Below are 13,954 nucleotides of genomic sequence, written 5' to 3' on the forward strand. Positions count from 1 at the left end.
CTTTTTAGAAAATAAGGCTTTAATAAACTTAAATTCTTACATAGCTGGAAAGGTAAACAAATCTCTAATACAAACAACAAGTAAATAAATACTTCAGCTGATTACTAGAGACAGGAATTCATAACAAGGATCAAGCCGATTCATTGGTTAGTTAAGAACAACAATGTCAACCAACAGACATAATACCACAGTTGGGGTTGGCAGAGTTAAAATCTCACAACCAAACTTAACTCCTGACCAGTGGTAGCCTACTATAGTAGACCCCCACTTAACCGACCCTAACTGGACCGGACGGTTAAAATGGATCCCTAAACAATTTTTAAAAATGTACTGCCATTCTTTTGAAATGATACAGGCCTAATCATTTTTCTGAAGTCGTGTGTGCATTATTTACAAAATTAACTACACTTATCTCCTTTTTTTCTTATAGAAAAGTCACAAATAAACCAAAAACACAGTAAAGTCAACTACTTTCAGTGGAAGAAATTATAAGCGTAGGAAAAGCAAGAGTCAATAAAAATTCTTATTTCAATACCTTTAGTAATATTAATTGAGACAAAGTTTCTGTTGATTGAAGAAATAGAAGACGAGGAAATGTTGGACATTACAAGTGAACCTCAATTCTGAGTTTATTCACAAGGAGAACCAAGGGAGGACATGTTAAAATAGTGATTCAAAACCATCTAAACGCAAACGGGAGTGTATTTTGTTAATTTAGATTTTTGTAGAACAATTTCAAGTTTGTTTGCAACTTGGTAGAGGAGGATCTATAAAAAACTTCATACAATCGCACTCCATACCCAATAGCAAGACGACATTCTTAAAAAATATGACACCGAAGCTTGAGAGTGCAGGGGAGCACCAACACAACAATGCAGTATACGCAATAGACACTGGCCATCAGCCATCAGCCATCTGCTCCCGGAGCAGTGCCCCGCGTCCGAAGCTCAGCACCTCAAGCGTCTGGTGCTTCTTGGTCAACGGCCCCATTGAAATTAATGCTTAGCATTCACTGAGCGTCCATCGCCCGCGTCTATTTCTCAGCGACGAACACAACATGCATCTTGGACAACATGCATCTTGGATGCTTCTTGGACAACGGGCATTTATTCAGTAACATCCTGCATTAGTTTAGTGTATTGTGCCCATCGCAGAGCGTGGGGGCGGAAATGCCGTGATTCCTAGAAAGCAGCAGTTAAACCAAGCACAGTCAAAACCCACCGACATAGTTGAAGTTAGTCTTTGGTTCTCACAGCAAAGTCAGTCTACACACTGTAATATTTTACAAGCGAGAGCGGATAATCCGATTATCGGTTAATGCAAGGTCGGTTAAAATCTACTGTAGGCTATTGAGGAACAGTTTTTGTAAGGTGCCTATAGTTAAATTCCATAATAAGTTCTGACCTTACCACTTATAGCAGGCTACAGGCTACAAATAGGCCCAACTGAAACTTATGTTATTGTAGGCCTACAATTGGTGGATTCAAGATTTAAGGAGGTCACAACCACAATTTTAAGAAAACAAAAACCAAGAGTGAATATCTCAATTCTTAGTAATTTACTTAGTCATCAACTACGCTGCGCCACTCTTGTCACAAATATTTTGAAAATGCCCATGTACTGACTAGGAAAAGACTAAAATATCATAGCTTTTAGAGTTGCTGACATTAAAGCAACTATGAGGTATACCTAACAGTGATGCTTTTTTACACAGGTCTTCTTTAACCATTGACTTTAAACAATGAAGTAGATGTCCCATCCATTTATCTAGTTTTTATTTACCTACTCAAAGAGAACGTACACTTGAATTAGCCTATCATACAGTGTGCCACTATTGAAGTTATATTTTGGTTTGTTTCAGTTTATCTTACCACGATAGTTGAAATGAACATAAAAGATTGTCTAGTTTGCACTTTTAGTATGATAAAAAGTTTGTGTTTAGTAAATTAAACAATATTTTAAAAGCACACTCTGTTGAAGGAGCTACTCAACTATGTTCTTCTTAACCTAAAACTAGTAGGCTAAATATAACATTAGAATGGGAATGTCTACTTCACGGTTCTGTATCCACAGAGAAGGCTTACAAACTCGCCTTAATTAGGTCATCCATGAGAGCTTTATTGCTTTGCAATATTTCTGTCGACCACTGTGTCTAGCAATAGAACTTTATGAATTCTATACAATTTAACCACCAAAGAGCTTATTATAAGTTTACCACTGAAATTATGGGGCTGAAGTAGATCGTTTGGATACACAACTACCTTTCATGTGCGTAGTGAGCGTCGACTGGCAGACAAAAGTCTTCTGGCAAATGTTGCATCTGTATGGCCTTTGTCCTGTGTGTAGTCTCCGATGAATTACAAGAGCTGAATGTTGGTTGAACCGTTTCTCGCACAAGTCGCAGACATACGGACGTTCTCCGGTGTGAATACGCTCATGACTGATCAAGTTACACCTCTTTGCAAAAGCTTTTCCGCAAACGCTGCACATGTTGGGCTTTTCCCCTGTGTGGATGCGACGGTGCAACTTGAGATGATCACGACTAGACAGTTCTTTGCCACATATATCACAAAGACATTTATTTTCCCCTGTGTGGGATTTCATGTGATGCTGCAAGGATTTTTTGTGAGAAAACAGCTGTTCACAAAAAGGACACTGATTGATAGGTTTCATTCCATTCAGTGTGGAATGCATGTCTTTCTTGTGTGCGGTGAGGTATCTAGAGTACATGAAACATTTCCCACAAAGGTCGCACTTGAACGGTTTTTCTCCCGTGTGAAAATTAATGTGTTCTAAAAACCACGTTCGCACAAAGAACCCCTTTCCACAAAGATCACAATTGTACTTGTAATTTTCTGCATGCCTGTTTCGATGATTAGTGATAGCCGAATGGTAAAATGTAGTAAAATCGCAGATTTCACAAGTCAGCTTCAATTTACTACTGTGCAGCTTTTTGTGAACGTTAATATCATTTAGACGTTTATAACGCTTATTACATATATCACAGGCGTAAGGTTTGCTGGGGTTGTGCACTTGAAAGTGGCGTTTTAGAGTCTTCTTGGAGATGAATGTTTTGCCACAGAGGTTGCACTCTAAGTCATTGCCATCATCAGAGGACGGAGGTGATGTTAAGTTTACTTGTTCGTCAGACTCGCTTATATCTACTACAGGCTCTAATCTATCACCGTCTGTTAACATTTTGATTAATTTGAACTGATTTTCTTCATTGTGTGATTTTACTTTTCCCAAACACTTTGTTTTCTTTCGATTAATTTTTTTCTGTCTCACTTTAAACCTGAAATATAAACACAAATGTATGAATACCATTTTTAATTCAGGCAAATACTTATAACCTACAATTGGATGGAATCTTGTTCTGGATTCCACCATAACTAACACCAACAATATCTCAAAACTGTAGCCACATTGTGTGTATCCTTAGTTAACACCACTACAGCATGAACTTAGCAATATTTAAATTGGCGACCCTAACTACAGTACTTGTATTTTATCCAAATATGAATATCAGTAGTCTATGCACTGTTCAGCTTCTCTTACTGACACACCATTCTCATAATGGTAATTCTCATATGGCTCTTAAGTCTTAAGTCCATTAAAGCCAGTTTCAGACTATTAAGCTGGGGCAATCTTGGATAAACTATGGCTTGTTAAAAATCAAGCAATTAAAGGGATTGAGGTAGGTACTTTCATGTTAAAGGGAACATTCATTATTATCAATTTTTTTTCCTTCGATATATTGATATGATTGTTTTCCTTTTCAATCCATATTCCTCCTGTTTTAATATCTTCAAACGTGTTTAAATTACAAATTGACATCTTCAGTAAAAGTAATATATGGGCTAGGCCTATATGGATTAAGAAATGAAACTGTTCTAAAATAAGTTAACCTAACATAACTAACCAAACTTGCAGTAGGCTACCATTTCAAAATTCCGATTGATAACAGAAAAGACAGTGGGTAATATCAAACAAAATTATAAAATGTTACACTAAGTTTGGTTAATTAGGTTAGGTTAGTTTATAACAGTTATTACAATAATATTTTTTTAATGATTGTTGATACTGAACAATATTTATTGATCGTAGTTATCAGCTGATATGTTTCAATTCCTTAAATATCAATATAGCCTATCGGATTAAAAAATGAAATTCTATTTTATTTATTTTATTTTACAGCTCCATTTTGATATTTGGTAGGCTACAATTTAGTGCAATAACATAGTGAGATGTCGAAAAAAAAATCATCAATAATAATAATAATGAATGTTCCCTTTAACAGGAAAGTACTGTACCGGGATTGGTTTTGAGAGAATTATTTTAAGTCAACCCTTAAGGGGGATGATAAATTTTAATTAATTTTATGCTAACCATGAGTTATTTGAATTTAATAATTTAACATACTTATAAAATCAAAACAGATTTCTTGAACCAGTTTGTTTGAATCAAACAAGATTTCAAGTTTTTAAACAAGATTGAGATTTTGTTCAGGCAATCTCTGACAGAATGACAAAGAATACCAACTCTATAATGTGTTTGTTTTAAGAACAGCAGTAGCCTATTGTTTTTAATTATCTTAACGTCTATAAGTTACTACAGTAGGGCGCCTATTATCTAAATGCCAGTAATCCTAAAAGCTGGTTTACAGAAATCGCTGCCAAAGATGATAAATTTAAATTTACCGCCACGCCAACATTACGTGAGCGGCCGGCAGGAGCGAACGCGGCTCAACGCTTTGAGCAAAACTTAGCGGCACAGTAATTGTGTCACATAGGCCTACATATCCTCACTTTGTGTCAGTGACATCAATGATTGTCAGTGCTTGATTTGCGGGGGAATGCGGCAGTACCTCTATTTCAGAAAGATAAAAATATTGGCATAAATTAGGTACTAATCACATTGAATATGTTACAGTTTCAGCAACTAATTTTTTACAAATCGAGCACTGATGATCGTTTTTTCAAATAGGCGATCTAGACCGGGGGTCTAGACTTCCTCAGCCCGGTCACAATCGATTGTCAATGTCCCTTCGTGTTTTTCGTGTTATTTGTAATGTTTGTCCGTTCAGTGTTATCGTGTTTTGTATATGTTTTATTTATTGAACTCTGTTTGTTAACGACCTTCGAATGAAGTGATTACCTGACACCTTGAGGCCTGATGATGGTTCAAAACAAGAACCGAAACTAGTAATTACTAGTAGTAAAACTAGTAAACTAGTAGTAGAAGGATTACTATATGCAGGTATTGTAAACCATTTTAACAATATGCCAAACCTAGGATGGATTATTTACAAAAGATAGTGATATTTTAAGAATCTTTCACATTAGCTAAACAATTCTTTTTAAGCTCTTAGAGATAATTGTAATGACAGAAACCCATTTAATAGGAAGTTAGGCCTGGTAGATAAGAATTTTACTAGGGCCTAAGTTAGAGCCTAAATCTAATCTTCTATTATATATATAATACGCTAAGCCGATTTTTGTGAACAGAACTCCTCCCTCATTTTTGGACCGATTTTGATGATTAAAGTGTCAAAAGAATTGCCCTGATCTGTAGTTTTGCAAAGTGTTTTTGGTTTTTTGATATCTTTATTAGTTTGGGCAGGATCTTCCATCAAAGTTGGATTTTCTCCCATAAGATTAACATGGGGAAATCTAAATATTTAATTGGAAACTTTGTCTCCACTAATTTGAGAGAACGGCTGGGCGTAGACACTTGGTAGAGGTGTCCAAAGAAAGGTATTGGTCTGTAGATGAGTTATCAAAAGAAAAACTAAGTAAATTCGCTTAGGGCTCTGCCCCAGAAGCCTTTAAAGATCCCTCCACAGATTTGTTTACATTTTGGCCATGTGGATAATACTTTTTAATAAAACAGCTGTTAATTTTAAAATTGTATTTTAAACAACACACATTTATTGGGAGTTACTGAATAGTCCAAAAGAAGTATTTTCAATGTTATTTTCTGATTTTAAAATTGATTTTCTTCTATATCATGTCATGTGTTGCATTATAAAGTTCCATTACGAAATCAGTGGAAAATCCTTTTATCACAATAACTCTAACAATTGTTTCTTATTGAACTATCTTATATCTATTTTCGGGTTGGTTTCTGGCTTTTTCACACCTTTTCCCTATATTTTATCATATTATTCTAGAAAGATCATCGTAGGTTCATGAGATTATTGTCATACATGCTTTCAATCATTGGAAAAATCTTTGATTGTGTAGTACAATCCTACTAATATTATAAATGAGAAAGTTTGGATGTATGTTTGTGACAAGTGAACGCAAAAAATACTGGTCGGATTGGGCTGAAATTTGGCATGATGATAGCTCACATCCCCGATTAACATATAGGCTAGGCATATTCTTATTTCAAAAATCCTTTCGGGCTCCGCCCCAGTGGCTCTGGAGTTTCCCATGTTAACCTTATGAGAAATGGAATTATTGAATCTTAACAGCTGTTTCAATTAAACAAGTTGGTTCTGTTCTATCATAGACAATAGAGTAAATAGTTCTATGATGTTCAATAGCATTAAAGTTACAAGGATTACCAACAGGGTGCAGCACTATTATTTCTTTTACATTTATGACAACAGCTAATTTCAACCAAAAGGTGAGTGAGCGTAGCGAACGAACTTCAACCTAGAGGCGAGTTAGCGTAGCAAACGAGTTAACCTGAAGGCAAGTGAGCGCAGCGAACGAGCTCCAACCTAAAGGTGAGTGAGCGTAGCGAACAAGCTCCAACCTAAAGGTGAGTGAGCGTAGCGAACAAACTTCAACCAGGACGTGATTGAGCCATGCGAACGAGATAATCTTGAAAATTAAGAAGTTAAACGGGGCAAAGCCCGCGGGTTACAGCTAGTACAAAATAATACAAGTGCAGAAGGGCACGGTGCCCATTTGAGCCGTGTCCATATTTTGTTAAATATAGCAACTGGATCAAACATTTTACAATATTTATGTAGAAATATGTGCATGATTTAGAAAGTCATTAAGCTGGAAAACTGCAATATACTGCAGACTTTTCAGAGAGGGTACTTTGATGTATTCATTCAGCTTAGTGAAAACATAATATAGATATGTATACAAATAAGAACTTGAACTCTTAGAGAGCCTTTGAATGTTATTAGATTAACGAAAAGGGTTGTGTATGTTTATTAGCGCTACTCACCAACAAAAACCATTTAATTTATCTCTAAAATATATATTCTTAAAGTGCACTGAACAGCAGCCTAAAAAACCTATATAATAGAGTTACAAAATGCTCACACTCGCATTGTGACATTTATAATTCGGCTTATATTTCTCCAACAGAAAATTCATCTGAAGAAGAATTTTATTGTGCTCTTACCGTTTCTAATAACATTCAAACACAGAAACCTTGCCTAAAATAGTACCTATCTTGACAAGTTATTTGCAGTGGCCTATATTACGGACCGTAGCCCACTGCGTTGGTAACATTATTAAAAATAACACAACATTTTGGCTGTAAAAGTTGCCCAATGAGTAAATACTATTTAAACAGCTACTGTCATGACAGAACGGTCATATTTCTTTTAAACTAAATCACATAATCTTTTATAAGATACGTTGATTAACAATGCATGTAAACGTCAATATTTACGTAACAGCCAATTTACATTATTTTTTGCTTTTTGGAAATGCCACATTACTATGTCATTCGCATTATTTGTTGCCGATAAAGCTGCACGACCATATAAATGAGGAGGCCCCTAACAATTCAAGAATAAAAGCCAACTTCACTTCAAGTCTATTCCAATACACCTAACATTCCGTAGAGAGATTATATTGACAACTTTATGTGGTAACTGATAAGGCTGAGACAACTAACTGACATCCCCATGTCAAGGAATTCCAGCTTTAACAGTAACCCCACAACCAATTTCTCAAAACTGTGCTAGAGGGTTATTCATTGGCACAAAATTATGATGTGAACTGACGCGACAAAGGAAAAATCAAACTTACACTGTAACGAATATACCTCCCTTTGAAGTTAGAACGAGTCTTCCCATCAAACCGGTTTTTTTTTCAAATAAAATCAAAGATTAATCTGCATTACACTGATGAAACCACGGAAGTGTTTAACTACAAAAGATCCACTAATACGGTTTTAATAATATTTAAAGGTTCTTCCAAAGGAAGAGATACCAGATAGCATACTAACAACTCCGATGACGTACAGTATGGGAAATATTTTATTCATTGAATGATCAATATTTGGTAACTAACGCAATTAATATCATTATTGTTTTTACACTTATTAATATTCAAACAATGCTAAATGCTCATAATATGTATAATTTCACTCAATTTATCGCAGTTAGATGAATTAGCGTAAGCCTTGAGAGTAACCGTCGATTTCGACGGGTTTCACCTAGTTGTTAATATTACTACAAAAATCAAGATTTGCTATGGGTTTAAAAGCGTGTTTCATATGTTAACAAGTTGTTTAGCAGAGTACCTTTTGTGTACCTATTCTGTATTTAACACGTTGACTGCGCGCGCCGACTTTAGTCGGCGTCGCCAGCGCTCCCAGGTGGCGCGCGCCGACAAAAGTCGGCACCAGACCAACAGAAATATATTGAGTCAGTGTGAGCTTAGCCTCAGACGGAGACGTTATAATCGTTGCCAGCCTGCCAGCTTAGAATGCGAGCTTTACTTTGGTGTAGGTTGGTACTAAAATTTCCCGTAAAATCCTGTCTGGCAATGCTTTTGTCCCGGTTTAGGGGATTTTTTCTCTTCAACCCACATTACAAAGACACTGGATACGGATCCGTGCAGTGCTGCTACCTTTGGGTGTTTCAGTGAACTACATCCACTCTCGGGGTAACGCAGCACAGTCACCACTGCTCTTTTGTGATTCGTCAGACTGAAATATTTGAATGCCAAATGCGTTCGCTGATTCGGTTGCGCGCCGGGGCTTCGCCCGCCACTGGGGAGCGCCTGTATAGTCGGCACGCGCAGTCAACATGTTAAGTTAGGCCTACCACAAACCCATCCTACGATCCGTAATCGAGCACTATTGTGACCATCTCCAACAATCACAGTGATTTTATGTGTTAGCCTCCGGATTGCCAAATAATATTTAAAAAAAATTCAAATTCCTGCTATTAGGCAATTCAATATTGTTGTAAACACAAATAGTTTCGACACCTGTTTGGCACCAACATCAGGCTGTACAAGGATGGTTTTCTATCTTCATACGAAGGGTGTCATATTGATTAACATAAAAACAATAAATAGACATTTAAACATGACACCAACACAAAAACGAGAATTTATGGTAACTGATCAGTTACGATAATAGACGACGCTAGCCCGACGGAGTTTGAATCCAGACTGAAGGTGGTCAGTGCAGTGGTGTACGTCCGTTATCTTATACCAGGTTGCATCCTGTCAATCACACTTCCCCAATCCAGTAAACTGATGGCAGTGTCATACATAAAATTAGACGTGAACAAAAGTTGTTCATTGAGCACATTTTGGTGGTCGGGTTTTACTGCCCCAAATTCTTCCTAAATGTCTCGTTTTTGTGATTGTATTGTGTTTAAAGGTCTATTTATTATTTTCAAGTTTAAAAAAATTAATATGACGCCCTTCGTATAAAGTAAGAAAACCATCCTTGTACAGCCTGATGATGGTGCCACACAGGTGCCGAAACTAGTTGTGATTACAACAAAATTGGATTGCCTAATAACAGGTATTTGAACCTTTATTAAGATCACAGTAACGTCATGATAATCTCCCGAATTTGTGGTAACATCATGATGTAATCTCCTCGTCATAAAGATTCGTCCAAAAACGGATGAGCTAAGTAGGCAGACCCTTTGCCAATTGCGGCAATGTTAATTTTTAATTAGGAAATTTATCAGACATTTTAAACAATCGCCAAATTAAAGCGTTAGGCCTAATCGCTTCAAACCCCCCCCCCCCTCAACCAAACGTTGGGTAGGCTACCATTACTTTATGGTATATGGTCAATAACTTACCTAATTTACTTCCCGTTCCTTACTAAGTACTCATTTGTGACTACACTAAGTTCTATTCTTTCTGGAGCCCACTCAACCCATCTAAGTTAAGTAAAAATTACGGGCTGCACTTTACTTTACGTCCTACACTCATTTCGAATTAGGCTAACTCAACCGAATGAAAATATTGATTATTCGATTGTTTCATTTGATATATCGTTTGATTAGGCCTAGTTAGGTTAGGTTATCCTTACCTAACTAACCAAACGATATATCGAATGAAACAATATAATAAGGTAATTGATACAGGCCCTATCGATCGATATTTTCATTCGAATGAGTGTGGATGTAAATTGAAAAGTGCAGCCAATTACGGGTCCAGATTTTAAAATATTTTAATTTTTTATCTCAACCCGTGACTCACTAAAAGTGCTCTCGGTGGGTCGTGGACCCATAGTTTGGGAACCGCTGCAGTAGGCTATAGCAATGTCAGCTGTTGATAAGTTTAGTTAACTTAGGCCTACTTAGTGTATCTGACAAACCTATTAATGTAGGCACCTACCATACTCTCAACCACCTGACATTAATCCATTTAATGGGGATCTTGGAAATGTATACGACTTGACTGGGAGTAAGCTTTAAAGTTAACACGAGAGTTACCGGTACCGGTACTGTGTATAACTTAGTGAGGGACTGCTGAAATATAACACTGACATAGACAACCCCCTGAATAGGGCCTATGTAACTTAGGCATTGAATTGGGGCCTAAGTAAAGTTTCCAGTTTCTATCTCCACAAAGATGATTGAATAAATATTGTTTAGGCCTAAACTAAAAATTTGTTTAAGAATGTAGAATGATGTTAGCAAATTCTTAACTTATTTACTATGCAGATTAGAACATTTCTAATGTGATCACGTAATAAGTTCCAGACCTACGAAGGCAAGGCATAGGGCCTAGTAGCTTTATCGATGATAGGACATGAAGACTCAGGACCTAGGCCTAGTCTATAATTTGTTTCTCAACAAGCTATTGAATGTTAACTCACCTCAACTATGTAAAAAGATTAATTGAAAACAACACGCAATGAATAAATAGTGGACAAATGTATGTAATGTGGAGATATGTAGTTTCTTGTGTTTCGTTTTTGGACAGTTGGACAGTAGTTCTAATTCGTGTAGCCTATGTATGTACACATACCGATAACATAACCTCAATCTCGTCTCGAATCGAATCTCAATTTCAATTATCAGAATTAGATTACATTGGAATTGGAAGAGAAGAAGAACTACTGCCAGTATTCCATTCCATTCCCATTGGTTTAGCAGATGGATTGCGGCGGGGCATTCCACCTCCCGGTAGCACAGTTTTTTTTTTTTCAGGATTAGTTTTGCCAACAGTGTCATTTGGAGGCTTCTGATTCACTAGGTTTACTGATCGAAAAAAAGTTCTGTTCATAATATAAAATTATAAATGCCTCAAATTCAATGTTATATTGTTTTAATTATAAAATTAAACTGTCATAACCTAACCAAACCAACCAAACTTGCTGATCATAAAAAATCTAGTGAAGGTTTACTATAATCATAAAAATAGCTCGGTTCATTAAATAAAATTATAAATGCCTCAAATTCAATTTAATTGTTTTTATATTATAAAATAAACTGTCATGACCTAACCAAACCTGCTGATAATGAAAAAATCGAATGAAGGTTAAATCGAAAAAATAGTTCTGTTCATAAAATAAAATATAAATGGCTTAAATATTTAATTTTATAATGTTTTAATTATAAAATTAAACTCTCATAACGAAATGAAATGAAATGAAATGCTTTATTTTCCATTAGGCATGAAATGCAATAGGCATCGTCAGAACAAATAACAATATACAATTTTCATGAAATTAAAACTTAAATGCAAAAATCACACAGCAAACAAAACCAAAAACAAACCATGCACAAAACTACTGTCAAAACAAAACAAAACAATCTGTTACTTACGTACATAGGAAAAACTCTCTCACAGTCTCCTTGGGAATGTCGAAGAAATCGCTGGTCTTATAAAGTGGGAAAGCCAATAAAAGTGCCCGGAGATTGTTTTTGAATTTTCTGTTGGTTTGGTTCCAAGCTGTACAAGAAATGTGGTTAAGAAGCCTTATGCTCAACTGACTGGAATTTCTTTTTGTTTTGCTTAACCTAACATAAGGTACATCAATATTGTTCTTATTTCTGGTATTGTACATATGATAATCACCCCTACGACTAAGTGACTGGAGATAATTTTTTACATGCACACTACTGGCGAGCTATAATTCTAACTGGAGGTAGCACTGAATGTCAACGATGCGTGTCGCCAGCCGCCATGTTTGCGTGAGGTGTGAGTTATAAAGAAGCCATGTTATTGGATGAAAAAACTCACTGCTATGCAAACCTAGTTATAGAAGCCATGTTATTGGATGAAAAAACCTGCTGCTATACCAACCTAACAAAATCAGCGACACGCTTTTGACAGACTTCTGCCATGGCAGTGCTACCTCCAGTTATAATTTTAGCTCAGTGTACATGCACAACTGAAACAAAAACATACAAACTACAAACAGTCATGATTTCCTCATTTACAAAGAGAGGTCTGCAAGGGGCATCATACTCAGCGTTTGCTAGGATTCTTACAGCTCTTTTTTGTATTAGCAATACCTCATTAATTTCAGCAGACCCACCCCAGAGTCTGAGTCCATACAAAAGAATTCCTTGAAAAAAAGCTACATAGGCTTTTTTTAAACAGTTTTTATTTAGACAACTAATTAGACTTCTCAAAAGGAAGATAACTCTGGAAAGTTTACTGCAAACCAAGGTTATATGAGGGCTCCAAGTCAGTTTTGTATCAATGCAAATACCCAAGAGCTTAACAGAGGTCACATCTTGTTTAATGTTTTTAACCTAACCAAACCAACCAAACTTGCTGATAATGAAAACATTTTAGACAAAACGTTTGTGCTACCAGCGGGATTTGATCCCGGCACCTTCAGATTATCAGCCCGGCAATCCGGCATGGGAGGCCTTCTTTTAGGCAACCTTTCACCTAGGTACCATTTCACTTAAATCACATATCAAGTTGGTACCTAGGAGGATTAAACATTAAGGAGAGGACACGCTGTAGTTTCGTTGAAGCCAGCGTACTGGGGAGGGGGGGAGGCAGCGCTACTCTCCCGCCCCCCTCTCATACTGCGTTGTATGCGTTACTGGAAGATTTGGTAACAGAAATATCAATTAAATATTTAAAAATTAGACTTCATCATCCTACGAAAATTAAAAAGTTAAATTCTAACCGTAATATTAGGAACCTATTAAGAGGAAAGTCATATTTATGAACCAACTAGCAGAGTACCCGTCCTTCGTACGGGGTTGGAATAAGGGAGGACACAGTTTGATAAAATTTGCTTTTTTAAATTTACAGTATTCTATAGTAAGTTATTACACATCTACCATAGCCATAATGTTCTACCACTTCACCTAAACAATAGAGAAAAATAAATTATCAACAATTCGCAAAATATCACAAATTATTCATGAAATGAAAAACATAAACATAACTGTAAACAATCCTACTTTGACAGTTCTCATTGTGAATCACAGTTTTTTGTTGCTGCTTAGTTCAAATTAGCTGTTTTCATAAATGCAAAAAAATATAGTGCTCCACCCTGTCGGTAAATCTTTTAACTTTTTAATGCTTTTCCATATCATAGAACCAACTTTTTTAGTTGAAACTGCTGACTAAATTCTTTAATTCCCTTTAAATATGAATACTCATAAGGTTACCATGGGGAATTACAGAGCCACTGGGGCGGAGTCCGAAAGGATTTTTGAGATAAGAATATGTCTATACGTTAATCGGGAATGTAAGCTATCATCATGCCAAATTTCAGCCCAATCCGTCCAGTGGTTTATGTG

At 36.2% G+C, this 13,954-nt stretch overlaps 1 protein-coding gene across 1 annotated transcript; it reads right to left on the reverse strand.

Moving 5' to 3' along the window:
• Window positions 1–2,198: 2,198 nt before the first annotated feature.
• Window positions 2,199–11,151, reverse strand: LOC129005919 (zinc finger protein 239-like). Its single transcript, XM_054434960.1, has 2 exons — window positions 11,056–11,151; window positions 2,199–3,295 (listed from the first exon to the last, which is right to left on the reverse strand). The coding sequence occupies exon 2, from the start codon at window positions 3,196–3,198 to the stop codon at window positions 2,224–2,226; it is 975 nt and encodes a 324-aa protein (XP_054290935.1). The 5' UTR covers window positions 3,199–3,295; window positions 11,056–11,151; the 3' UTR covers window positions 2,199–2,223.
• Window positions 11,152–13,954: the final 2,803 nt, after the last annotated feature.

The sequence above is a fragment of the Macrosteles quadrilineatus genome, unplaced genomic scaffold (assembly GCF_028750875.1).
Source record: "Macrosteles quadrilineatus isolate MER2022 unplaced genomic scaffold, UCM_ALF_1.0 Scaffold_44__1_contigs__length_1017569, whole genome shotgun sequence".
Lineage (NCBI taxonomy): Eukaryota > Metazoa > Arthropoda > Insecta > Hemiptera > Cicadellidae > Macrosteles > Macrosteles quadrilineatus.